Raw genomic sequence first — 25872 nt, 5'->3', positions numbered from 1 at the left:
GACAGGCAGCCATCTTGGATTTTGACAATTGAAGTTTGTTATCGCTATTTCTCAGAAAGCACTGAAGGGATCTTTCTCAAATTTCATATGTAGGTTCCCCTTGCTGCCTAGTTATGCATATTGCATTTTGAGACCAATCGGAAAACAACATGGCCGACAGGCAGCCATCTTGGATTTTGACAATTGAAGTTTGTTATTGCTATTTCTCAGAAAGTACTGAAGAGATCTTCCTCAAATTTCATATGTAGGTTCCCCTTGCTGCTTAGTTATGAATATTGCATTTTGAGACCAATCGAAAAACAACATGGCCGACAGGCAGCCATCCTCGATTTTGACAATTGAAGTTTGTTTTTGCTATTTCTCAGAAGGTACTGAAGGGATCTTTCTCAAATTTCATATGTAGGTTCCCCTTGGTGCCTAGTTATGCTTAAAGCATTTTGAGACCAATCGCAAAACAACATGGCCGACAGGCAGCCATCTTGTATTTTGACAATTGAAGTTTGTTATTGCTAATTCTCAGAAGGTACTGAAGAGATCTTTCTCAAATTTCATATGTAGGTTCCCTTTGGTGCCTAGTTATGCATATTGCATTTTGAGACCAATCGGAAAACAACATGGCCGACAGGCAGCCATCTTGGATTTTGACAATTGAAGTTTGTTATCGCTATTTCTCAGAATGTACTGGCGTGATCTTTCTCAAATTTCATATGTAGGTTCCCCTTGGTGCCTTGTTATGCATTAAGCATTTTGAGACCTATCGGAAAACAACATGGCCGACAGGCAGCCATCTTGGATTTTGACAATTGAAGTTTGTTATCGCTATTTCTCAGAATGTACTGAAGAGATCTTTCTTAAATTTCATATAAAGGTCACCTTGGTGCCTTGTTATGCATAAAGCATTTTGAGACCAATCGGAAAACAACATGGCCGACAGGCAGCCATCTTGGATTTTGACAATTGAAGATTGTTATCGCTATTTCTCAGAAAGTAATGAAGGGATCTTTCTCAAATTTCATATGTAGGTTCCCCTCGGTGCCTAGTTATGCATATTGCAATTTGAGACTAATCGGAAAACAACATGGCCGATAGGCAGCCATCTTAGATTTTGACAATTGAAACTTGTTATTGCTCTTTCTAAGAAAGTGCTGAAGGGATCTTTCTCAAATTTCATATGTAGGTTCCCCTTGGTCCCTGGTGTTGCATTTTGGGACCAATCCGAAAGCAACATGGCGGACAGACAGCCATTATCGCTGAATCTTAAATTTTATATATAGGTACCCCTTGTTTGAAAAGTACTAGAGGGCTGTTTCTGAATTTACACAGATTAGTAAGACTTAGAAGGGAAAAGTAGAGAAAAGATCAATCTGACATGGAACCTATAAAGATCATTCAATGGTGGGCGCCAAGATCCCTCTGGGATCTCTTGTTATGGTTGGGACCAAATTTTCACTTTGTATTATCCGAGTTTTTCGAGTTTTTTCCGAACTCGAGTTTTCCGAGTTTATTTTACTATGATAAAGAAAGAATTCGGCCGGGACTGATGAAGTACTTCGAGTTAAGAGGGGTATTCAAGTTTTCCGAGTTCGAGTTAACGAAGTTCCACTGTATATCATTCTGTTAATATGTTAATATTTACCATTGTATGGAACTGTCACTATATAACCCTACCAATTCAGTTGCGAGTTCACCAGCTTATGAACTGCCAACTGAAATTTGAATTTGAAAATTTCAAAAAAAATCGCACGACAAATAAAAAATCGCAGATGGTAAATATAAGCATTTAGCGCGCTTCATGTTGAATTTGCCTCTGTCCAGTTGGCATTCATATTGACTATGAATGCCAACTGAAAGCCGTTCAATGCTTAAATATATCCACCTTTGTCATCATTCTTGATTTTGATAATTTTAATGAATTCCTGTTTCCGGATGCCAAGATTAAGGGTAAGGTCACTGTTACTATTTTAAAGAAAATCTTTTGTCACCCCTAAAGTGACTACATTTTTAACATGATTTTGATCAAACTTCATATATTCATAGATTGTTAACTGAACATTATGCAGCTTAGTTAGAGAAAGTGTTAACTGCTATGGATGATACTGAGACTGGTAGGGATCCAGAAATGGGAAAATAATAGTTTTTTTGTCATGATCACCGAAATGTTCTGCAGGCCCTCTGGGCCACTTGTTTACATTTATGTTCTCATCTCTGTTTGCTTGTATGCGAAACATTTAACTGCAGATAGAACTTCCTGGAGTAGATAAGGAGGGGGAAATTGATAGTTACCGTATTTATTCTAATAAACGCCCCCACCCTAATAAACGCCCCCCACCCTTTTTTTGGAAAGAAAATTCCTCAATTCGAGAAAAAGAACTTACCGTGGCACATCCACGTGTGTCCAGAGGTAATTATTTAAAGGATATCCAACATAAAACTAACACAAACCACAAAACAAAGTTTCAGTAACTATATACACAGTACCACTATATCGTATCAACAAACGTTAATGTCCCGGGCTGTCATACGCGCCACTGACCTCGCTGTCATCATCACTTCCGGTGGATTCACTTTCACTTTCACCGAGTTCAACTGCACCTCCCATTAAATTTTCCAGTACATCCTCAGCTTCCTGGACGTCAATATTTTGGAATTTTACTGACCTTCCTCCTCCCTTACAGCGTTTTGATGTTTTAGAAATGTTTTTTAGTTTTTGTTTGTTTTGGCACCAGTCCCGCACTCGTTTCCGGTCAACCTTAAACACAGTAGCTGCCGCATGTTTTCCCTTTTGCTCGGCGTAGTTTACAACTTTCAGTTTGAAACTTACTTCATATAACTTCACTTCAAACCCGACATGATTGATAGCAGATATAATAAACTACAAGTGATGAGAGTAAACTGGATCGTGACCGGTTTATGACGCAATTTAACACACTCGACCCCGTGTTTCAAACAATGTATATGTTGTACGTAATGTACAACTACCGTAAGTATAAATAACAAAGTTTATGTTTCTTGCAATTTCATACACAAAATGTTTGTCACTTAGTTTTACAATGTTTTGGATACATATACACATGTTTCATGGTGTGAAATGGGTACATACAACATATCTCACAACTTACCGACTCTGAAATTTTGATCTCCATTAAACGCCCCCCCTTGGAAAAATTTCACGCCCCCGGGGCGTTTATTAGAATAAATACGGTATATACACAGACTCAAACATATTCATATTTTGTTTTATTTTTAGCTTCAAGATTTATCAATGAGGACAGTTGCAATACTGTAATAAAAATGTGATATAAAAAGTAAAAAAACCTGATGCACAGAGTTTAAAATAGTGAAATCATCATATTTAATCTAAACAGTCTAGCACGCTATAGAACAAAAAATTAAGTGTATGAAGAAATGATTACAAGAAGCAGAACCACCACAACACTTTAAGCGTGCCAAATTATTGAAATTTATCTTTACACTGCTATGTTGGCAAAGGAAAAAAACCTTTTTGTATAACTTGGATGATGAAGATGGGTTTTGAATGAGATAGTTATACAACATTTGAATTCTCTATCTTGATAAAATATACATCAATATCTCATACTTCATGAAAATGATAATGTTGGTTATATGATGAAAGTTGAAAATAGGAAAATACTGAAAGTGTTTTCGTTTCTTTTAGAAACTTGTCTGAAATTATAGATTAATAGTAGATTTCTTCAAATGCAGCTGTAAATATTTTTTATGTATCAGCTGTGCATGATTAAGAGAAGGTACTGATATATAAAGTCATTAAGACCACCATCAACGTAATATGTATATCTAATTATTCCAGGATGAGAAAATACTCTGGTCTGATGGACCGGGGCCAGTAAATTTGGTCTGTGGGCAAATAAATATTGGTGACTACTTGCTCAATTGGCAAGTGCAAAATTTCTCTAAAAAATTACCTTTTTCTTAGAGAAATTTAAGATACTATGAATTCAGTTTAATTTGGACCACATTGTTTCACCTTGGGCAAGAATTTTTACCCCGACCTTGCCCAAAAGACCATTGATGCTAAAAAATGTTCATGTCTTGTAGATGGAATCAGAGGTAGTGCATTATTTTGACCACAAGTGTATCAATACATTTTGCTAACACTCTCGCAACCTCATTTTCTGGATTTCCTTCTTTCTGTTGGCCCTGATGTAATGGTGTTGTAATATTGCTAAAGTACGTGACACATTTAATTGGGTAATTATGACTGGGAGTTTTCTTTAGAAGGATATTTTTCATACCAGGAAATCTGTTGATATACCTGTCCGGCTCCACAGATTTAATGACTGCTCTTACCAAATGTGTGGTCACAGAGGAAGAACACCTTTGTTGTTTTAGCTGTCACTAAATTAACAAGAAAGAACATCATTGTTTTATAAGTCACCACATATGCATGACATCCTATATTCTATAACACATTGAGTGACATCTTTGGTTATCATGGACAGTTGCTGAAACCTTAGTTGAATGTGGTCCAACTTGCCCTCCGTGTGTCTGTGTCAGTATCTACTGAGAGAAGAGGACTAATCACTGTGACATTGTTCAGGTTTGGAACTGAATTATTTAAAGATGACGACTTTGTAACTTGAAGGTGCCTTCCGTTGCATTTGGCCTGTGGATGGGAAGATGCCACTTCTGAATCACTTTCACTCTGGTCGTTGGAAATGCCATATTCAAATGATTTATTTATATGACCTTCAGAATTGGCACGATTTCTGTAAAGGTCATCAGGAAGTGACAGACTCTGGTTGCTTATTTCATTTTCAAAAAATTTCAAGGGTTCCAGGTGAGGATGATAATGCTGAAAATCACTAGTTGTGTTTGAAGTTGTAGGTGTGACTATTGACGGGGTGTCATTGGACACTGGACCATCAGTTTCAAATGTAATGGTAGGGGTAACTGGTACAAAGCCAATGTCGGAGAGGTGTAGGTTAGTGTCCGTTATCAGTGGATGATTTTCATCTCCACAGGCCGACTTCACATCCTCATCTTCATCTTCATCATACAGATCGGTGAAACAGGTTGCAGATGACTCCATGCTGTATGCAGCACTATCGACAGACTCCATCTTACACAGCTTCTGCTTATGTTTCCTACACGAACCTCTCCCATGTGTCTTCTGAATATAGTCCAGTAATAGTATCTCATCTGTCTGAGTTTCCACAGAAACTGATGGTTTCTTTGTTCCGTTGAACAAGTCAAAACGACAAGCACATGTTTTGTCAGATTTAAAATATGTGTCGAGAAGTTGTTGCTGATGTTTACATGGCTCCTGGGATATTGCTATCTGTCGCTCCGTACATTCCAGGTTTTCTATACGGCGTATTCTGACCAAGTGTGCCTTTCTGTGACTTAATATGGCCTCTGTTATCATTAACATCACTACTCCAATGCCGATGATGACTGGACCAACCACATAGAATATTTTACGCTTCTTCCAGAAGACCGTGTCGGACCCTATCCCTGGGATGAGGCTCATTACAAGCATTGTGATCCCAGTGAAGAGGAGAATGCTTGTTGGGATATATAAGAGTCGGTACCTGCCTGTCACTTTTGCAATCTCCTCTCGGTTTATCTCACGTTTCCTCCTTCGGCGTATATACTCGCGATCTCGGGCCTTCTCTTGTTCTTCAAACCACATGCTAAATTGCCGCACCCGCTCACGTTGCATCTTGACAGGATCAGACTTTTTATTCCCATCTTTCTTCTTCCTGAAATTTCACAAATTCACTCCTTATTGGTATTGTGTATGATAAACTTACGTTATTAGATGATGATGAAGTTACAAGAACTTGAGTACTCAAAAACAAGTCGGGTTTGATGAGAAACCAGGTTTTAAAGTATGTATCAATCTATTGGTACCCGTCAAAATAGGAAACACTGTATCAACCTATCTGGATTCTAAATTTTCAGTTGGCTACATTTGATAATGGTTTTTGTTAACATTTCCTGTAGTTTGTAGAATGGTTTACATTTCAAGACATAATACAAAAAAAAGCAGTCAAATTATAAATTTAAAATTGCCTATCTATATATGATTTTCATAAACTGTAATTAGTTATGTAGTTTCTATATGATATAGATAGGATTTAAAGAATTCTAAGGGATTTATAAAACTTACTTTAATCCTTTATATCTTGTGTCCCAGAAAATATACTGTAGTTCAACTAAATATATAGACATACTTTTGTAGTGGAAGGCCTATATTGTAAAGTAGTATTGGAATGCTTTTTCGGCATAGCCGTTTAATAGTGGACCTGGATATGATGTGACAGGTGGCGTGATTGGTCAATGTAGCGGTAAATGCAAAATGGAGGTATACAGTTAAAAACGAACCAAAGTTAAGATTGAATGCAAGCTGAAAAAGTTGATGTTTCTTTTCAAATGACACATTAATAAAATTATATTCCTGATTCAAATGCAGTCTTATTATCATCAAAAATGATTCAAACTGATATAATTTTGTTGTCCGTGCTGAAACACATTAGTTCAGTAATTTATTTCACCAGCAGTTTCCATTATAATCACTAGTATTAAAACTATGCCGTTTATCTTTTTTAAAGATATTTCTTGTTAAATCTTATTTCAAATTTTTGTCCCCCCCCCCCCCCCCCCCCTCCAAAAAAAAAGTTTATATAAACAATATTGTCAGAAAAAAAAATTGGATATAGTTTGGAATTACTGATAAATTAAAGGTCACAGGGAAATACTTGGCATATAGTTAGAACTAGAGTTAAAGGTGACAATAGCAAATATTTTTAGTCTGGAGGGTAACCAAACAATGTATGACAAATAGCCAGTATCAGTTAATTGTATTTTAACAGTTAACTATTGTCGATCTATAGAAAGGTTGAGGTCATGTTACTATTTATAGAAAATGGGCCTTCAGTTCAGTCATGATTGCTCTGAATCTAGTAACTTCATTGGTAGTCAGGAGGTGAAGATATATCTGATCACTTTAACTATACCAAGGTTATCTGAAATCATTAACCTAGCTGTAATTAAAAAATGTTACAGCTAAATTGTCATGATCAATTTCCAATGCATTCTCACACATATTTAATCGAATTTATGAAGTTGAATGCAGTGTTTTATATATATACTGCAGACATGTTAATTGTACAGATTCCAGCAGTATATCACTTTTTAGACTGATCACCTACCGATTTACTCTTAAAATCTTCTGCTTTATTAATATTTCTACCACAATAAGAAAATTCCTTCCGATTTGGCGATTTTGCTTGGTGGAAGCCATATTTGTTTACACTGAACTAGTTCTCATTGGAAACCTTTCGATGAAGCTGTTCCGAAATACTCCCCATATGAAGTACTAAGCATAATATAAAAGCATATTTATTGGCTGGGATAAACGTAAGAGCTGAAATATATTGTAGTGGGTCTTAATCACAAGAAGATTTTACGCGATTGACTACGTATTCAAGCACCTTATCCACCTTGATCACAACTCATTGATAACATTAGCTACAACCAAGCATCAGATGTTGACTCTGTGTCGAAGAAACGAAGAAGATAAAACTCTTCATTAACAACGATTGGATCAAAACATGATTTTGTGCACAGAAGTAAAAAAAGGGGACACTGCATTTTGTACAGTTTATAGTGTGGATTTTTAGGTGCTGTGAAACGGCAACCTTAAGCGGTCATCGCCAAAATTCGCTAGAAGAAATTCATTCGGAACTCTCGGGTGAATCAAAATGTCGCTTATTTCAATGATAAATGCTAATGAGTTCAGGATGGGACCAGAAATAATTTTTGCAATTTACACTAACAACACACTAGACAATCCTCCTTCAGCGAAGTATTTTTTTTGTGATAAAGTAATATGATTCACATTTTTTTTTTTATGTTTGAAGGCATTTGTTGAATTTAAATAAATTATAGATAAACAGCTTTAATCGTACACAATGACCTGTTTTATCGCTGAGTAGTCCGAAACTATTTTCTGTGCAAATTATTACTCGTATACACTCTAGTTGATGCGACATTGGAAAGTCACCACAAGCTCTTGGTTTGATAAAAATGGTCCTCTGCCTTCGAATACTGTTTTTAGTCTCAGATTTTCCAATTGAAACTTGATAAGTGAAATCTGTGATTAATTTTTACATTCGATACTTAAAATGAGAGACGAATACTTTTGATTGGTTCGTCATTTCCAAGAAATAAGCCACACAAGAAGGGCCGTGCTGGTTGAGTTGGTTGAAGTGATTATGAGGCGAAACCTAACGTTAGCTTGTTTCCGCAACAGAGATTCTGATAGCAAAAAAGAGGTTACATGTTTTAAATCAGTTGATAGTGAAATGCTTGCACAATGTACGGTATATACCATAAACGTGCGATTCAACAAGTCACCAGAACAGATACGGTAGACCAACCAATTCATCGGTTGGGAACAAATTTCCAAGACAAGTTTCTTCTAACGAAAGTTGTCATATCTCTAATCAGGACACCGATCAGTTATTCCACGAAGAGAAAAAAATCAGTAAACTGAGTACAATTTCCAAACTTAGGAGCCAAATTAAATTGGGAGAGTAATTCACAGGAATCTAATATATAGGAAATCATGATGTGGTTTATCAAGAAATATGACGGACATCACAGATTAATCGATCTAAGAATTAAACTTAATCAAAGTATGCTAATTCAAGTGAGGTTTAAAAACATAATTCTTTACTGTTTATCACAACTTAAACGCAAACACAGCCTTTTTAACGTAAATAAATTTGAATTCTTTAAAATGACATAGGATATTCATCAGTAAAATATTCAGGAAAGCACTTAAAAAAACAATAAAGATGTCTTCTTATTACATGCCATTTTATATTATATAATAATTAGCTTTTCTCCAGTATTTCAATCCCTCATTCACAGCACCTATAAGTGGCTTCGACACTTTGATTTGGTCAGCCATGATGGGAAAAATGACATAAGCTTAGATAGACATCGAAACACAGATGAATTTAGTCAACACATTCTTTCAAGCAAATTCGGCTGCTGGTTCTGACAATGTAACAAAAACAGAGATGATGTTTGTAGAGTTTCTGGCAGAACAAAATATACCCTTTGCTGTGGCTCAGATCATTACACAAAGTTAGCTAATGTATTGAGCAAGATTGTGAAAACAGTGATGTTTAATCCCTAACTCAAATGGAGAATGTGAAAGGGTTATTTCATATTTGGTAAAGATTCATACTTGTTTCAGGTCTGAGATGAACAATGAGATTATGTTCACTGTTATCCATAAAAATAAACAATGCAAAATAGTAATACTATCCATTGTGTAAATTAAGAAGCTACAAAGGTTACTGTGACCAACATCAATACAATCTGTGTATTTTTGTCTCTTTTGTTGTATTTTTTGTATCATTTGTCAACAAAATGACACGAAAATGTCTTGCGCAATGCTACCGCTTTGAAGGTGTAAATCCCCCTATTTTTGGTCATCAGAGGTTAACATGTCTGTATACTGGTGGGTACATAGTTCGTACAAATGAGGAAAAGTACTGGAATTTGGAGTTCGTACAAATGAGGAAAAGTACTGGAATTTGGAGTCAGTACTGGAAAAGGGTTTGGAATTCAGTATCCGTGCTGGAATTTGCTCACTAGTGCTTCAAAAGTACTGGTATTCATACTTAATTGCTGTAAACATACTTTTTCAGATTCTTTAAAAATGAATTATTCAGCACAAAAAAATTTTGAAATAAATTTGATCATTTTACTTTAATTTCCATAATATTTGGATTCCTTTGTCTGGTGGTTTATTACAAATGCAGTCTTTTGAACACTTAACTTATACAGCATAATTTTGTTATTTTCATCGAGTAAAAAAGTCCCTACAGAACTGGACAGACAAAATGCACCTGGAAAATGTGACAAAGAGCAGCATAGTGCTTGAATTTGGTATGAAAAAAATTGAATGAACCATGATATATATATAATACAGTGAACAAATATCAAAATAGTATTGGTATAAATACTATAGAGGGGTTTCTTATCATTCTAAGCATGGTATTGGTATATAGAACTCAATTAACCAGTTATCAGTAAAAACCGCCCAGACTGATAATGCATAACAAATATCAGCCCACCAAAAAACAATGAAGCTTATATTTGATGATGTTTTTCATGGACATATTTAATGTGATGTGAATTACAAGTCATTACATGAAATCATTTTGGTAGCAGGTTGGAGATTTGGTTATGTACCGAAGCTCATTTACAGCAGATAGCGCCACAGCGTTGTATTCGGTGCACTTTGGTTTTCTGTCCAATTTATTGTTTTGTTAAATCTAATAATTTGATTTCAAAACTAAGAAAAAATACTTTAAAACGCCCTAAAAGTTTTAATTTACAGCAGTAAGGTTATTTTTGCTATGGCACAATGATTTTGACGTTGACTAAACTCGGGCTGTGTTTCAAATTATTCATCAATGAATATGATAATTGTATTACACCAATATATTTTGAATTCGACCTCTCCATAAGGTTTTTGGTAGTAATTTCCAATGAAAATGTAAATGATATAAAAGTGCATTTATGTGTCAGAATTCATTATAATAAAAGAGCTTTCCTGACAAACCTGGATGATCTCTGTTACAACAGGATTTATGTTAAATAACATTATGTCCCCGAAACACCAGCTGGAAATCAAATGTTGTACAATCTGTTTTATATCTTAATCTTTTTTTTCCCTACTCTCCTGCATTTTAATTTCCTCTGTCTCCCTATATACGTATTGAGGCATGCTGTTGCAAGATTTTAAACCCAAAACAAAGAAAATAGTCAACAGGGTTAGTATAGATATCTATATAACAGTGTATGCATTAAAAATGAATGTTAACTTATGAAAGGAAAATTGATAATCAGACAGTTTTTTCCCGTAATGAAGTTTGCATTTGTATATTGCTTCTGAAGTTTAAGGCAAATTAATGGTGGTTAAAATGTTAGACAATGATGGAGTTAATGAGGTCAAATTATAACTCCTTGTAACTATATACTTACAAAAATGAAAATATAGATGTTCCTGAGCGAAATTGTGGTGTTATTCCTCTTCTTGGAACAGCACTTGAGACACTTGCGTTCATGGAAGCCATTTTCTTCAAATATTAATTGTTTAAAATCCCACTGGTGGATTTTGAAATCAGTATGACCATTTATGGAATAATTTTAGGGTCAGTTACATATATGTGTGTATACATACATATATATAATAGGGTCAATTTGAATTAAGAAAAAATTGGCAACTGTAGGGGTTATACTGTTTTTGATGTTATGATTGAATAGAGATTAATTGGCTTTAACACGTTTTGATATATCAAGCAATAAAAACAAGAATAGATAAAAAGTCACCAAAATGACCCACTGTAATATACATGTGTATTTGAAAATGTTGAAGTTTTAAACAAATCTTAGTTTTCTTTATTTCAAGTTTTAATTTGTTTTAATGCAGTACATGGTCCCACAGAGTATGCTTATCATACATGCTGATTTGATCTGTCATTTTTTGAGGTTCATGAATGTCAGTAGATCTGTAATGCCTATTCAAGCACAACATGCTGAATAAAGGCTACAGATAGATTGTTAACACAGTCATATTGTTTTCGGCTCATTAGGCTAGGACATTAGCAGTTAGGTATTGGAATCGTGATGTGTTACAACCAAAAACACAGCATCGTGACTCTGTTCTCTGGAATTATATCTCTTATGAAATGCAGCTTATGTTATAAATCATTGGATTAATCAATAGCTGCTTGTTGAAGGTCCTTTTAATGGGATTAAACTTAAAGGTATATGTTTCAATCTTAAAAGGGACTATGGATCAAGGAAGCCATTAAAAATTATGAGAATCACCTGGTATTTTGCGAATTTAATTAGTTACTGTTCACAAATCAATACCTTGGTTTTTTTTTGGAAATCCTTTTATCTGTTTCTTTTTTTAGAAATCCTTTTATCTTATAAAACCTCTACTCAATGTAGATGAACATGCTATAAGACTGATCACAGCTTTACAGAAATAAGTAGATTGTACTGAATGGGGTGGCTGTAACTGATCTACAAGGGTGAATCAATTCTGTTAGAACCTCTGACTAGATATAATAATATTGCAACATGGTCAAAGCCAACATGCGAAGTTAAGACATTATTTTATGTTATGAGTATATACAATGTATAGATTTAATTGTGATATAAAATTTCTTCAAAAAAACTCTTCCCAACTTAATATTTTCATCTGAAGTTGTTTTCCCCTTTATTGCTTTTCAGTATAGAAATTAAATGGAAGAACATTGTTTGAAATTATAAAGATTATGCACGTGAAACTATAGGTGGGGACGGGACTTAACGTACTAAAAATTACACAGTAGCCCTTACTTCATCAAGCATGCATATCACAACCATATTTTGTGGTCAAAGTTCAATGCAAGTTCATGACCTGATTATTTAACCAATGAAAATACTCCGGGGTGTATGTATTATCCACACACAGTTAATATGATCTGTACTAATTGACACCTGTAGATCACATGTTTGAGAAATCTGTCGGTAATGTTTAAGGTAATGGGTGCAAGCTTACATGCTGTTATCCACTACACTAATAAAACTCATATTCAGTATGAGTCCTTCCTGTGGGTTTTCATTAGCTCTTATCTGATTTAGGAATCTGAAAGCTATGGAAACTGGGGTACCAGAATTCTTAGTGGACTCCATAGATATGAATTTTTCATGAAAATTTTTCATAGCCCAATTTAGATAGAATTTTATGTGTAGAAGCTCTATTTAGATAGAATTTTATGTGTAGATGTGAAGAAGCGAGCCAACAACTTCTGTACAAGATTTGGTTGTTTCTGGTAGAATTTGTGAATGTCTTATTTTCAAGCTCTTAGACACAGGTTACTAACTGGAAGTCTTCAAGTAGTATTGTTTTTCTTTACCAGTATTAAGGAACTTTCTGAAATTTCTTTGATAAAATACCCCTCTTATGAAAAGTGTTGATCCATATTCATTCACATTTATTTTGACATTATACAATGTACATTTAGGCAAGGCCAACTGGTGCAAACCCATGGGTTTGACAGTTTTTGCTGAGGGTCGGGGCTAAAAAATGTTAGAATTGACTAAAACTTCAAAAAACTTCTTCTTTACTCTCAGATATGGTGGAATCAAACACTCTTCATAGAGGGAAGGGTCTTAGGGTGCTTTATCAGTGGTATATATTGCTCACAATATCACATCTAACTCTATAAAGAACCCGCCATTAATCAATATTAATCATTCACTAATTCTGTTTTTCTGTCTTTTTCACTAGAATGATTATGAAGTTGCACCAGATGAAAAAAGACCTACAAAGGCCACCGAAGTGTTTGAAAAATATCTTAATTCAAAGGTAAGAAATGAAGGTTTTAATTAGTTTCAGTAATAAGTACCTCTGAAGGGACGATACTTTGAAAAATGAAGTATTTCAATGCTGACAGAGGAGATGTAACCCATGTCAGTCTTATCCCGTCAGTGGTAGATCATGCAGTGCTATCAAAATTACATAAGTTTTTAAAATCTTCATCACTACCCACAATTCCTGTAGCCAGTTTTTTGTAGAAATGGCACACTTGCCTTTCACCTAGCTATATATAGGTGGCCATACAGGTTTGATTCCCTGTTCAGACGCGAAAAATGTATGGGGGTCACCTGTTGACCTGTATGGGGGTCACCTGTTGACCGAGTACCAGTTTCTTCCCATGGTATGATCTCCTGTGCACATCACTTCGGGTCAACAGAAAAAGGTAAATGAATGTTAATATAACTTGTTTAGGGTGATCGGGTGGTACTGTGGTATCACACTTGCCTTTCACTAAGGTAACCGAGGTTTGATTCCCGGATTGGACGTGAAAAAGTAAAGGGTCACCTGCCCAACCATGTGGGTTTTCCCCCAGGTGTTCCAGTTTTCTCCCACAGTAAGACTCCCTTGCGCGCTTCCATCTGAGTGTGATTAATTTAAGTTGATGAAACTTGTTTTGCAATAGTTGTAAAATAATTAACTTTACATTTTAACAAAGATTGTAGATGCATAAGCAGCACAGGTTTAGAAGGAAATTATAGCTATTTAACAATAAAAATTTTACAAACTTTCACGATAATTTTGCACAGTACATACCAGTTATGTTAGTGAGCAATGTTATTTGTCGCTTAAGTAGTTCATTGTCGGAGATTGAAATACTGGTATCGTAGATTTCACAATTGATTTTATACTGAAAGAAATTACAGAACTACTTAGATGAGATTGGTTGTGCCATGATATGAAACTTTGGAAATAGAAAACATGTATTGAATTCAATAAAGAACTTTTTATTAATTGGGTGGCTATATAGAAGATAATTATATTTTCACTGATTTGTAATTCAAACAGTTTAAACAATGTTTATTTATTATGTTCAAACTAACCTACTCTGGATTAATCCCCTCCCCCCCCCCTCCTACCTGTAACACAGTAAGATTTTGTCCTGTGTAATAAAATTGATATAGTTCAGACCCCTACCATAACAACAGATAAACCCCCATATGCTGAGTAATATCATGAAAAATTAGGTATACATGTACCATGCATGAATATTAATTGAGCAGTTATCCATTTGTCGGAAATCTACCATAATTACCCCTGATTAGTAATTGTCTGGAAAAATATGCTATTTTCCCTACAAATGGACTTCATTGACATATCTAAATAGACCATTGACACTATCTGTCCCCAGCAGTATTGATCTGCCATATCAAATTCAATTCTTATATTGATATGCTTGCATAATTGACATATTTTGATACCTGTACAGGTAATTTGCATTTCATGATCCCTTATAACCAGATATACTGCGGTAATATATACTTATCCTGATATCTTTATGATTGAGGCTGATTTCACCTGCCTGAAGGGCAAATGAGCTTATGCTGTGATGTAATGTTCAAATTAACGACGTTAACCTTTAACTGTTTTCAAGGTCACAGAGGTCAAATGTGTTAAAGTCTTTAAACAATTTTCTTATCACTTAACCAAGTGTACCTGAGCCATGATATTGGGCCAGTAGCGTGCTTAGATAAAAGGCCACTAAGTTAGTTCAGATGGATGACCTTGATCTATTTTTGAAGTCATAGGGGTCAAATGTGTTGAAGTATTTTAACAAGTTAACGTTCTTATTAACGGAGAAGCACAGGTTCATGATATTGGGCCTGTATAGCATGCTAAGGTTACAGGGCTACCAAATTGCAAGTTTGTTAAAAGGAATAACCCTGACCTACTTTTTAAAGAATATCAATTGGCTTACCTAATATGCCTTCATTTTGGGAGTTTGGGTATTTCTTAGAGTTTTTTTAAGGGGGAATAAGTGTTCTTTGAAAAATTGCTTATGATCAAGTGAAGGAAAGCTTAATTTTGCACCTAATTTGGCATAGAGCATTCCTGGGAGAATGTTTATCTTATTGTATAAAGGTGTAATTAAGGATGTACCATTAGTCTCCCTTCCTAGCTTTCACTGTTTCTACATAATGGTTAGAATTGTGAACAAAAAAGGAGACGACATATATTTTTTTTGTAACAGTTATTTTGTTTTAATTTGTAACAAAAAAGGAGACTGCAGTTATTTTGTTTTAATTTGTAACAAAAAAAGGAGACAACATATTTTTTTAGAAGTTTACAAACAAAAAAAGTAGACTACAGATAGTTTTTAGAAATGTGCAACAAAAATATGATAAGACGAACTGTTTTCATGGTTTCATCCTTCCAATATACATCATCAGAATGTGTTCTAACGATCAATGATTATTTTGAGAAATTCATTACCGAAAGTGATAAGATTTCAAGTGCGTCTGGATATCAGATTTCTCAATCTGTAATTAAATGAGTAAGAACCAATATCAATATTTCATATGAAGCTTACTGACTGAATTACTAGCAAATGATATTTAGGGCGCTCATATGGTAGTCTAATAGATACACCACATAGGTACATTATATTGGAGGGGAGTAATTCCACCGATGGGTTTCTCAGTTTGTGTAAAATGTACCGAGCTTATTATAGAATTAGTCAATAGAAGGCAGCGGATGGTGGCAGGACGGGAGGACCTGTAGCATGCTATGAATCATGGAGCTTACAAAAAAAAAAATAAAGTAATTTCGGTCTCCAAGCTTGGGCACAAATATTGATCGCCCTATACAGGGGACGTAAATGCCAAAGGTTGCCATATTGGAAACACTGGCAGTCTGTGGTCCGAAACAAGTGTTAAATAGATGTTCAGTTAATTACACACCAACCTAATGCTAGGCTGACATACATCTTCCTTTTATTTTGTATTCAGTTGAAGCTGCTGTATATTAGATGTTTTCGTAATTATTTCAAAGATGTTTAGAACATTTCTGAAATTCTTGTGTGTATTTTTCATCATACAAGACTGCACAACGTATACAGTATATAGATACATATGATAGCAGGTTGAAGTCAAAGCTGTGAAAGAAAAGTTATTTTATTGAATTATTACAGAATGGCATTGGAATTTGTGGTAAAGGTATGAAGTTTTGTTTTGTGTTTTTGTGTGTGGAGGACTTAAGGGAAATAAAATTCACAAGTATGTTTATCACATAGATAATATTAGTTGTGATATTGTTAAAATCCAGTTATATCTGTGCATGAGTTGAACTAATTTTTCTTTTAAACTCTTTTTCAACATTGACGTTTGTTTGGATGATTTAACATTGTTGAAGTATGAACAAGTTTGAGCAAAAGTTCCAAGAATGAAAAGATAAGATAAAAATAGGACCTACTTCTGGTAGGAAATGCTCGAGATCAGAGATAATTTTCTGGAGAACGATAATGTTAAAAGGCTTAAGTTAAGTCATAAGATTTGGAGTTGCCAGGGCTAGCTATTATGCCTAGGTCTATGGTACAGGATAAGTTACTGACAGATCCAAATACACTTCAGTTAATGTTACGTGGTTTTAAGTCTAGATCTGGCAAATTTGAGCATGCTTTATCTCCTTTAAACACTGAATCCTTGGAGAAAATCTTTTTATATAATGTAATCTTATTTTCATAACCCATGAAGTTTTCTTTCTGAATATGTACGTGGATTCAGATACTTGATATTACTGTTGAACCTCTTTATCTGGAAAATGACGGGATCGTGATATTATTCCGTGATAAACAAGCTGTGATATATAAAGGATGTGTTGGACTACGGGTTTATGGTTCATTATTTTTAGAGTTTATATAGAGACCCAGTGAGAGTTTAGGGTACATTAGTTTTAGAGTTTATATAGAGACCCAGTGGGAGTTTAGGGTACATTAGTGTTAGAGTTTATATAGAGACCCAGTGGGAGTTTAGGGTACATTAGTTTTAGAGTTTATATAGAGACCCAGTGGGAGTTTAGGGTACATTAGTGTTAGAGTTTATATAGAGACTCTGTGTGAGTTTAGGGTACATTAGTGTTAGAGTTTATATAGAGACTCTGTGTGAGTTTAGGGTACATTAGTGTTAGAGTTTATATAGAGACCCAGTGGGAGTTTAGGGTACATTAGTGTTAGAGTTTATATAGAGACTCTGTGTGAGTTTAGGGTACATTAGTTTTAGAGTTTATATAGAGACCCAGTGGGAGTTTAGGGTACATTAGTGTTAGAGTTTATATAAAGACCCAGTGGGAGTTTAGGGTACATTAGTTTTAGAGTTTATATAGAGACCCAGTGGGAGTTTAGGGTACATTAGTGTTAGAGTTTATATAGAGACCCAGTGGGAGTTTAGGGTACATTAGTTTTAGAGTTTATATAGAGACCCAGTGGGAGTTTAGGGTACATTAGTGTTAGAGTTTATATAGAGACCCAGTGGGAGTTTAGGTACATTAGTGTTAGAGTTTATATAGAGACTCTGTGTGAGTTTAGGGTACATTAGTGTTAGAGTTTATATAGAGACCCAGTGGGAGTTTAGGGTACATTAGTGTTAGAGTTTATATAGAGACCCAGTGGGAGTTTAGGGTACATTAGTTTTAGAGTTTATATAGAGACCCAGTGGGAGTTTAGGGTACATAAGTGTTAGAGTTTATATAGAGACCCAGTGGGAGTTTAGGGTACATTAGTTTTAGAGTTTATATAGAGACTCTGTGTGAGTTTAGGGTACATTAGTTTTAGAGTTTATATAGAGACCCAGTGGGAGTTTAGGGTACATTAGTGTTAGAGTTTATATAGAGACTCTGTGTGAGTTTAGGGTACATTAGTTTTAGAGTTTATATAGAGACCCAGTGGGAGTTTAGGGTACATTAGTTTTAGAGTTTATATAGAGACCCAGTGGGAGTTTAGGGTACATTAGTGTTAGAGTTTATATAGAGACCCAGTGGGAGTTTAGGGTACATTAGTGTTAGAGTTTATATAGAGACTCTGTGTGAGTTTAGGGTACATTAGTTTTAGAGTTTATATAGAGACCCAGTGGGAGTTTAGGGTACATTAGTTTTAGAGTTTATATAGAGACCCAGTGGGAGTTTAGGGTACATTAGTGTTAGAGTTTATATAGAGACCCAGTGGGAGTTTAGGGTACATTAGTTTTAGAGTTTATATAGAGACCCAGTGGGAGTTTAGGTACATTAGTTATTACAAAGAAAGTAAGATGAATCCATTAAGGTTGAATTACCTGCATTATGAATGTTTTAGTATGATTTGTAAATATTCACCATATGATATGACATATTGCTAGAGAAATCCTTCTGATTTTTACTAAAATCACTCCTTTTAGGGAATTCAAAATGTTTTGTTCTTTGATTGAATGAAGATTTCCATTGGAATCAGTTTTGACGTCCAACAGCATGGTTCTGGAAATCGTTCCTTTGTAAATGTGATTTTCATAAATATGTTGTTAGACCGATTTATTTTAAATAAACAGTGTCGAATTTAAGATTCATATACAAAAAACATTTAATTTTATTTGTTGACATACAAATAGCCTGATATATTCACAGAAATTGGAGTTTTTGTTCGGACTAAAAAATCTGAATTTACATGACCACAGGTCATGTGACTGTAAATTGATGAGCAATCTTATAGCAAAATGTTTCCGACATTCTTGAGAAGAAGGTAATGAAAATTAATGTTTTGATTGGAATTTCAACAAATTATGATAAATTCTGTAGTATTAAAATAAAATGTTTATCAGTTCAACAAAATGTTACATTATAATAGTTCTCTGACTCCAGTTAAATGTAATTTCTGACAGAGTTTGAAAGAGAAAGTAGGAATATGCTGCGACTTCCTGCTGTGATTTTGACAATGAAATACAAATGTATCAACATCTATATCAATAATAAACAATTTTATATTTTTTATATCAGTTGTTACATATTAAGTTTTGTATTATGTTATTTGAGGAAAGATAACTAATGACAAAAAGGAAAGATAGGTAACAACTTCATAGCCCAGAAGATGACACTTATCTTTGCATCATGCAATATTAATGTGATCTTTTTTCTGCTGAGATTATTTAGCTGGTCTGGATGATAATAACTATGCCGTAATATTGGCCATGTAACTATAATTGTATTTACTGTCTGCCAAATGCCATTTCTGCCTTGTGGTATTATAAATGTGTAGGATCTTATAATTATTTTAAGATTTCATTTCATGTGATTAAAACAAAAATACCTTTGAGAGGAGTTTAATAAAATCTCATGAAATGAAAACAAATTTAGGATACTTTTTATCATACAGCCCATGAAGCTTAATTTTGACAGGTTTTAAATTCAAATTGTGGTTGTCTTAAACTGAGAACCCGTTTTGTTGCACCATGCACAATTCAAGATGTCACATCATTGTCCATATTATCACATCACAATTGGTTTCTGACTGGCACAGCCAGTGAAAATTGCTCTAGGGTATTTGTGTATTACACTTATTTAAAAATATTACACGGACAAATTTCCTGGATAACAAGAGGATTATGTGATAAAAGTGCATTATGACATGCTGACATAAATATGTATTCTATGGCAGAAATGTAAAAAAAAATTATAAATATATCAGACTTAGAATTTTTGCTTTGGATAGATAAAAAATGGAATGCTGAAACTTTCTTCTTCCCCGAAAAAAAATTCTCAAAGTTTTGCTGTCATTCAGAAAAGAAAAAAATCTCTTATGTCAAAATTTTACTTCAACCTATGCAGTAAGTGAAGAAATGAAAGTTTAAAATTTTATTAAAACCACAAGGGCCTACATGCATAGATCCATGAAGATACCAGTTGAGCCTTTGATCCAAACCAGGACAGTTTTTTATTATCTCAGCAACTGAGATTACAGACTGTCTCGAGAGATAACAGACCGTCTCGAGAGATAACAGACTGTCTCAAGAGATAACAGACTGTCTCGAGAGATAACAGACTGTCTCGAGAGATAACAGACTGTCTCGAGAGATTACAGACTGTCTCGAGAGATTACAGACTGCCTCGAGAGCTGTTTCGTGCTGTTTTGGTTTTGTCTTTGATACTTTACCCAGATTAGCATGTGATATCGATGGACCTTCCGTATGTTCTGTGAGGTAGCCACTGGCTACTACAGGCAGACTGCCTCAAAATGACCCTGGCTGTTCATTGGGTAATAAAACTAGCAAACAAACATGGTTAACAATTTCTTTCTTGAAAGAAACAATTTAGTTTGAAAGAATTCTGATGTGTGCTTTTAAGCATGTGTTTTTTGTAATTTAATGAATGCTTTGATTTGATTTCAGTCTCCAGACTATGTCAGTCAAATAAATGGTAATCACGTGACAGCCATCAAAGAGTCCATATCGGACAATTCATCAGGGAAGGAACTGTTTAGTACATGTACACAGTAAGTATCATAAGTCAGGCAACATTTCATAACAAGGGCGAGATAGTTTATAATATATGTCATAACTGTTCTAATGTGCGGGGGGCAATATACTCTATTCATCCTCAAATAAGTTTGGGCAGGGCTTATTTGTGAACGACTTTAAACTTACTATTTTAGAAGGATGAATCTGCAAAAATGAAAAAGGGGCTTATTTGTGGATAAATACTGTACAGACACATCTGCTGAACACAATTAGTGGACAGAAAATGTAAGGTAATCTGTTTTGAAGGTTGAAAATTGCCCGGGTAAAAAATCAACAATGTCGGTTAAAAAGTTTGAGAAACCAGGAAAGCTGATGGGAGTTTTAAAAGTTCCATAATTTAAGCATTTCCAACAGTCTGAGATCAGTTTGTCATTCTTCAAACAAAGAATTAGAAGCTAATAACCATAATGGCATCTCTCAAATGATTGTGGGGAAATATAAATACTTCTATCAGAGAAAAGAATATATACTGATGTTGTTCAGTGTCGAAAATGTGGAAATTTCATAATTAGAGTTTAGTTTTATGAAACTGTTCAGAATGTGGTTGATATTGGTTTCCAACCTAAACTTCTACAGACGTGACATCCCCGCGTGGCCCCGATGATGATCTGTAGTTACTATGGCGCGTGTCTGTATGAATGGTTACTATACCAGTCCAATCAGCCTGGCGGTTGTATAATGGTGCTCTAATACCATATAACGACTCAATGACGTCATTGTCACAAGCTTTGGGTAATTACATAGAGCCATTAGGCCTAACACCATTGTGGTTATGTTTCTGTTAAAACAGCAGATGAGAATTGCTTTGTTTTGAGTAGGATGTCTTTTCATTAGCTCAACCTGGTCAAAAGTCTGAGCCAGCATATCATTGACACAAAGGTCAACATTGACTTTACCTTTAATAGGTATGTAATGCTGGTACTTAATTAGTTTTGATTAAATTGAACATCCATAGTTAAAAGGAATTGGAAAGTTCAGAGCCCATTAGTCAAATAATGATTTAATTTTGTATAAGTAAGTTTTACAATAGATGTATTTAGAGTACCAGTCCAATTTTATACCCTCTACTTAATAAAGTGGGGTTACTGATAATAAACTTAATAAAGGGGGTTGGGGGGTTGGGTGTGTGTGTGTTACTGATAATAAACAAACTAAAAGGGGGGTGGGGGGTGTTACTGATAGTGAACAAAGTAAAGGGGGTTACTGATAATGAACTTAATTAAGGGGATGGGGGATGGGGGGGGGGGGGGGGGGGGGGGGGGGGGGGGGGGGGGGGGGGAGTTAGTGAAAATCAGAACAGTAAAAAAAATTTGAGCACCTTTGCATAATATCATAGCAAATATCATAGGAGGTACTGAAGATTTTCAACATCACAAATGTAAAATATGTTTATTTAAAGCTTAGGGATTTTGGCTAATCAGGGCAATTATCATGTAAGTGAATATTTGTCAGGAGGTCTTCTATGGAGCTCAAATATTAGGTTAACTAACTAGAGTAAGGTACTCCCTGTCTTATTGTTGAAAACATTTACAAAAACATGTACGAAAATGAAACTTCTATAAACGTTACAAGTTAGAACATTACAACACCTGGGATATTTTAACACCAGCTTACAAAAATTAGATTCCCTTAACTCAACAGTCGATACCTGGTATATACAAATTGATAGGGTAGCAAAAGATACAATTACAAAATTGTTTACTTCTAAAATGTTTGAAAAGAATAACTATTAAATGTCCATAAATAAGTTCAGCATTTCAAAGAAGATTGTACAAAAAGACGCACAAGATATTAACACCATTCAATTAAGAAAAAGAAGCAAAAATGAAGTAAATTGTATCATACAGCTGTTTCATTGTTCATAATTACTTAAGGACTCATCAGTGATGCTAGGGCTAAGAGTGTTGATAGTAGAAAATGACTGATGAACCTCAAAATAGTAAGAAAAAAAAGTCACAATCTGGATATGGAAGGGCAATATCCCAGTAATTAAATATATTTCATGTTTTCATTATTGGATTTGAAAAAAAAACATTGAGCGACTGTATATATATTCTGAAATTTGTCACAAGGATAGAATACTCTTTTAACCTTCTGTTAATACTTATTATCTTCCAGGATAATTTTAGAATATTTACATGGAGAGCCATTCAGAGAGTTTTTAGATAGTATGTATTCTAAGAGGTATCTACAGTGGAAATGGCTAGAAGGGTGAGTATTTTTCATTCATACAGGTCCATATGGTTAACGTTGCTTTCTGGGAAATTTTTAAGATTAATTAAATTTTCTGTACATTTAATAATTTGATAATCATAATCTCCTTGTTTGATTGTTTTTGCCTGTTTGAAATGAAGACTTTATTAAATGTTTAAATAATTCAAAGTGTTGTTCCAACAAGTAATTTCATTATCAGAAAATTTCAAGTGGAATAGAATTTCTTTCAAGAAAATTTTCAAGATCAAAGGGGAGTAATCTAAATTTGACCATACTTCCTATTAAAAAAATTCCTTTGAAGTATTTATGTGTATGAACACTTTTGAGTACAATATCATTCATTTGCTGAATATGAGATTGCTTGAATTGAATCATATTCCCTAATTTTGTAAATTAATGTACAAAATATAAAATTTATCAAGTCATTTTAACAAGAATAAATTTTAAAACAGAAAAATGTCAACATATAATTTTTCCCTTTTGTTTTATGAACATGATATTCTCATTTATAAGTTGAATATTAATTTTAGTGTAATGAAAGGTTTGTGATGCTTTGCTATGTTTCAGACAACCCGTAACCAAAAACACATTTCGGATGTACCGGGTTTTGGGGAAGGGTGGGTTTGGGGAAGTGTGTGCATGTCAAGTGAGGGCTACTGGTAAAATGTATGCATGTAAGAAGCTGGAAAAGAAAAGAATAAAGAAAAGGAATGGAGAGAGGATGGCTCTCAATGAAAAACAAATTCTACAAAAAGTTAATTCACGGTTTGTTGTAAGTATATAATTCCCAAACTGATTTTATGAGATCTCTCTAGTTGCATTGTAATCAAATGAAATAATGCCTGTCTACAGTTGTGGTATAACACGACATACCAGTCTACAGCTGTGGTATCACATGACATACCAGTCTACAGCTGTGGTATCACACGACATACCTGTCTACAGCTGTGGTATCACACAACATACCAGTCTACAGCTGTGGTATCACATGACATACCAGTCTACAGCTGTGGTATCACACGACATAACAGTCTACAGTTGTGGTATCTCACTACATACCAGTCTACAGTTGTGGTATCACACGACATACCAGCCTACAGCTGTGGTATCACACGACATACCAGCCTACAGCTGTGGTATCACACGACATACCAGCCTACAGTTATGGTATCACATGACATACCAGTCTACAGCTGTGGTATCACACGACATACCAGTCTACAGCTGTGGTATCACACAACATACCAGTCTACAGCTGTGGTATCACACAACATACCAGTCTACAGATGTGGTATCACACGACATACCAGTCTACAGTTGTGGTATCACACGACATACCAGTCGACAGCTGTGGTATCACATGACATACCAGTCTACAGTTGTGATATCACACGACATACAAGTCTACAGTTGTGGTATCACATGACATACCAGCCTACAGTTATTGTATAATATGACATACCAGTCTACAGCTGTGGTATCACACGACATACCAGTCTACAGTTGTGGTATCACACAACATACCAGTCGACAGCTGTGGTATCACATGACATACCAGTCTACAGTTGTGGTATCACATGACATACCAGTCTACAGTTGTGGTATCACACGACATACCAGTCTACAGTTGTGGTATCACATGACATACCAGCCTACAGTTGTGGTATCACACAACATACCAGTCGACAGCTGTGGTATCACATGACATACCAGTCTACAGTTGTGGTATCACACGACATACCAGTCGACAGCTGTGGTATCACATGACATACCAGTCTACAGTTGTGGTATCACACGACATACCAGTCTACAGTTGTGGTATCACACGACATACCAGTCTACAGTTGTGGTATCACACGACATACCAGCCTACAGTTGTGGTATCACACGACATACCAGTCTACAGTTGTGGTATCACACGACATACCAGTCTACAGTTGTGGTATCACATGACATACCAGTCTACAGATGTGGTATCACGCGACATGCCAGGCTACAGTTGTGGTATCATGTGACATGCGAGGCTACTGTTGTGGTATCACACGACATACCAGTCTACAGTTGTGGTATCACACGACATACCAGTCTACAGTTGTGGTATCACACGACATACAAGTCTACAGTTGTGGTATCACACGACATACCAGTCTACAGTTGTGGTATCATATGACATACCAGTCTACAGATGTGGTATCACACGACATACCAGTCTACAGTTGTGGTATCACACAACATACCAGCCTACAGTTGTGGTATCACATGACATACCAGTCTACAGTTATGGTATCACATGACATACCAGTCTACAGCTGTGGTATCACATGATATACCAGTCTACAGCTGTGGTATCACATGACATACCAGTCTACAGTTGTGGTATCACACGACATACCAGTCTACAGCTGTGGTATCACACGACATACCAGTCCACAGTTCTGGTATCACACGACATACCAGTCTACATTTGTGGTATCACACGACATACCAGTCTACAGCTGTGGTATCACACGACATACCAGTCTACAGCTGTGGTATCACATGACATACCAGTCTACAGTTGTGGTATCACACGACATACCAGTCTACAGCTGTGGTATCACACGACATACCAGTCCACAGTTCTGGTATCACACGACATACCAGTCTACAGCTGTGGTATCACATGACATACCAGTCTACAGTTGTGGTATCACATGACATACCAGTCTACAGCTGTGGTATCACACGACATACCAGTCCACA

General features: G+C 35.2%; 1 protein-coding gene across 1 annotated transcript in view; it reads left to right on the top strand.

Annotated features, from left to right (window-relative positions):
• LOC117339870 (G protein-coupled receptor kinase 5-like) overlaps positions 1-25872 on the top strand; it is a 71582-nt gene that overhangs the window by 24262 nt on the left and 21448 nt on the right. The window contains exons 4-7 of the mRNA XM_033901580.1: positions 13355-13432; positions 20788-20891; positions 23035-23127; positions 23698-23902. Of these exons, the coding sequence (XP_033757471.1) occupies positions 13355-13432; positions 20788-20891; positions 23035-23127; positions 23698-23902 (480 nt within the window). The remainder of the gene's footprint in view (positions 1-13354; positions 13433-20787; positions 20892-23034; positions 23128-23697; positions 23903-25872) is intronic.

Source organism: Pecten maximus, chromosome 12 (genome assembly GCF_902652985.1).
Source record: "Pecten maximus chromosome 12, xPecMax1.1, whole genome shotgun sequence".
Lineage (NCBI taxonomy): Eukaryota > Metazoa > Mollusca > Bivalvia > Pectinida > Pectinidae > Pecten > Pecten maximus.
This window is presented reverse-complemented; position numbering and strand designations above follow the sequence as displayed.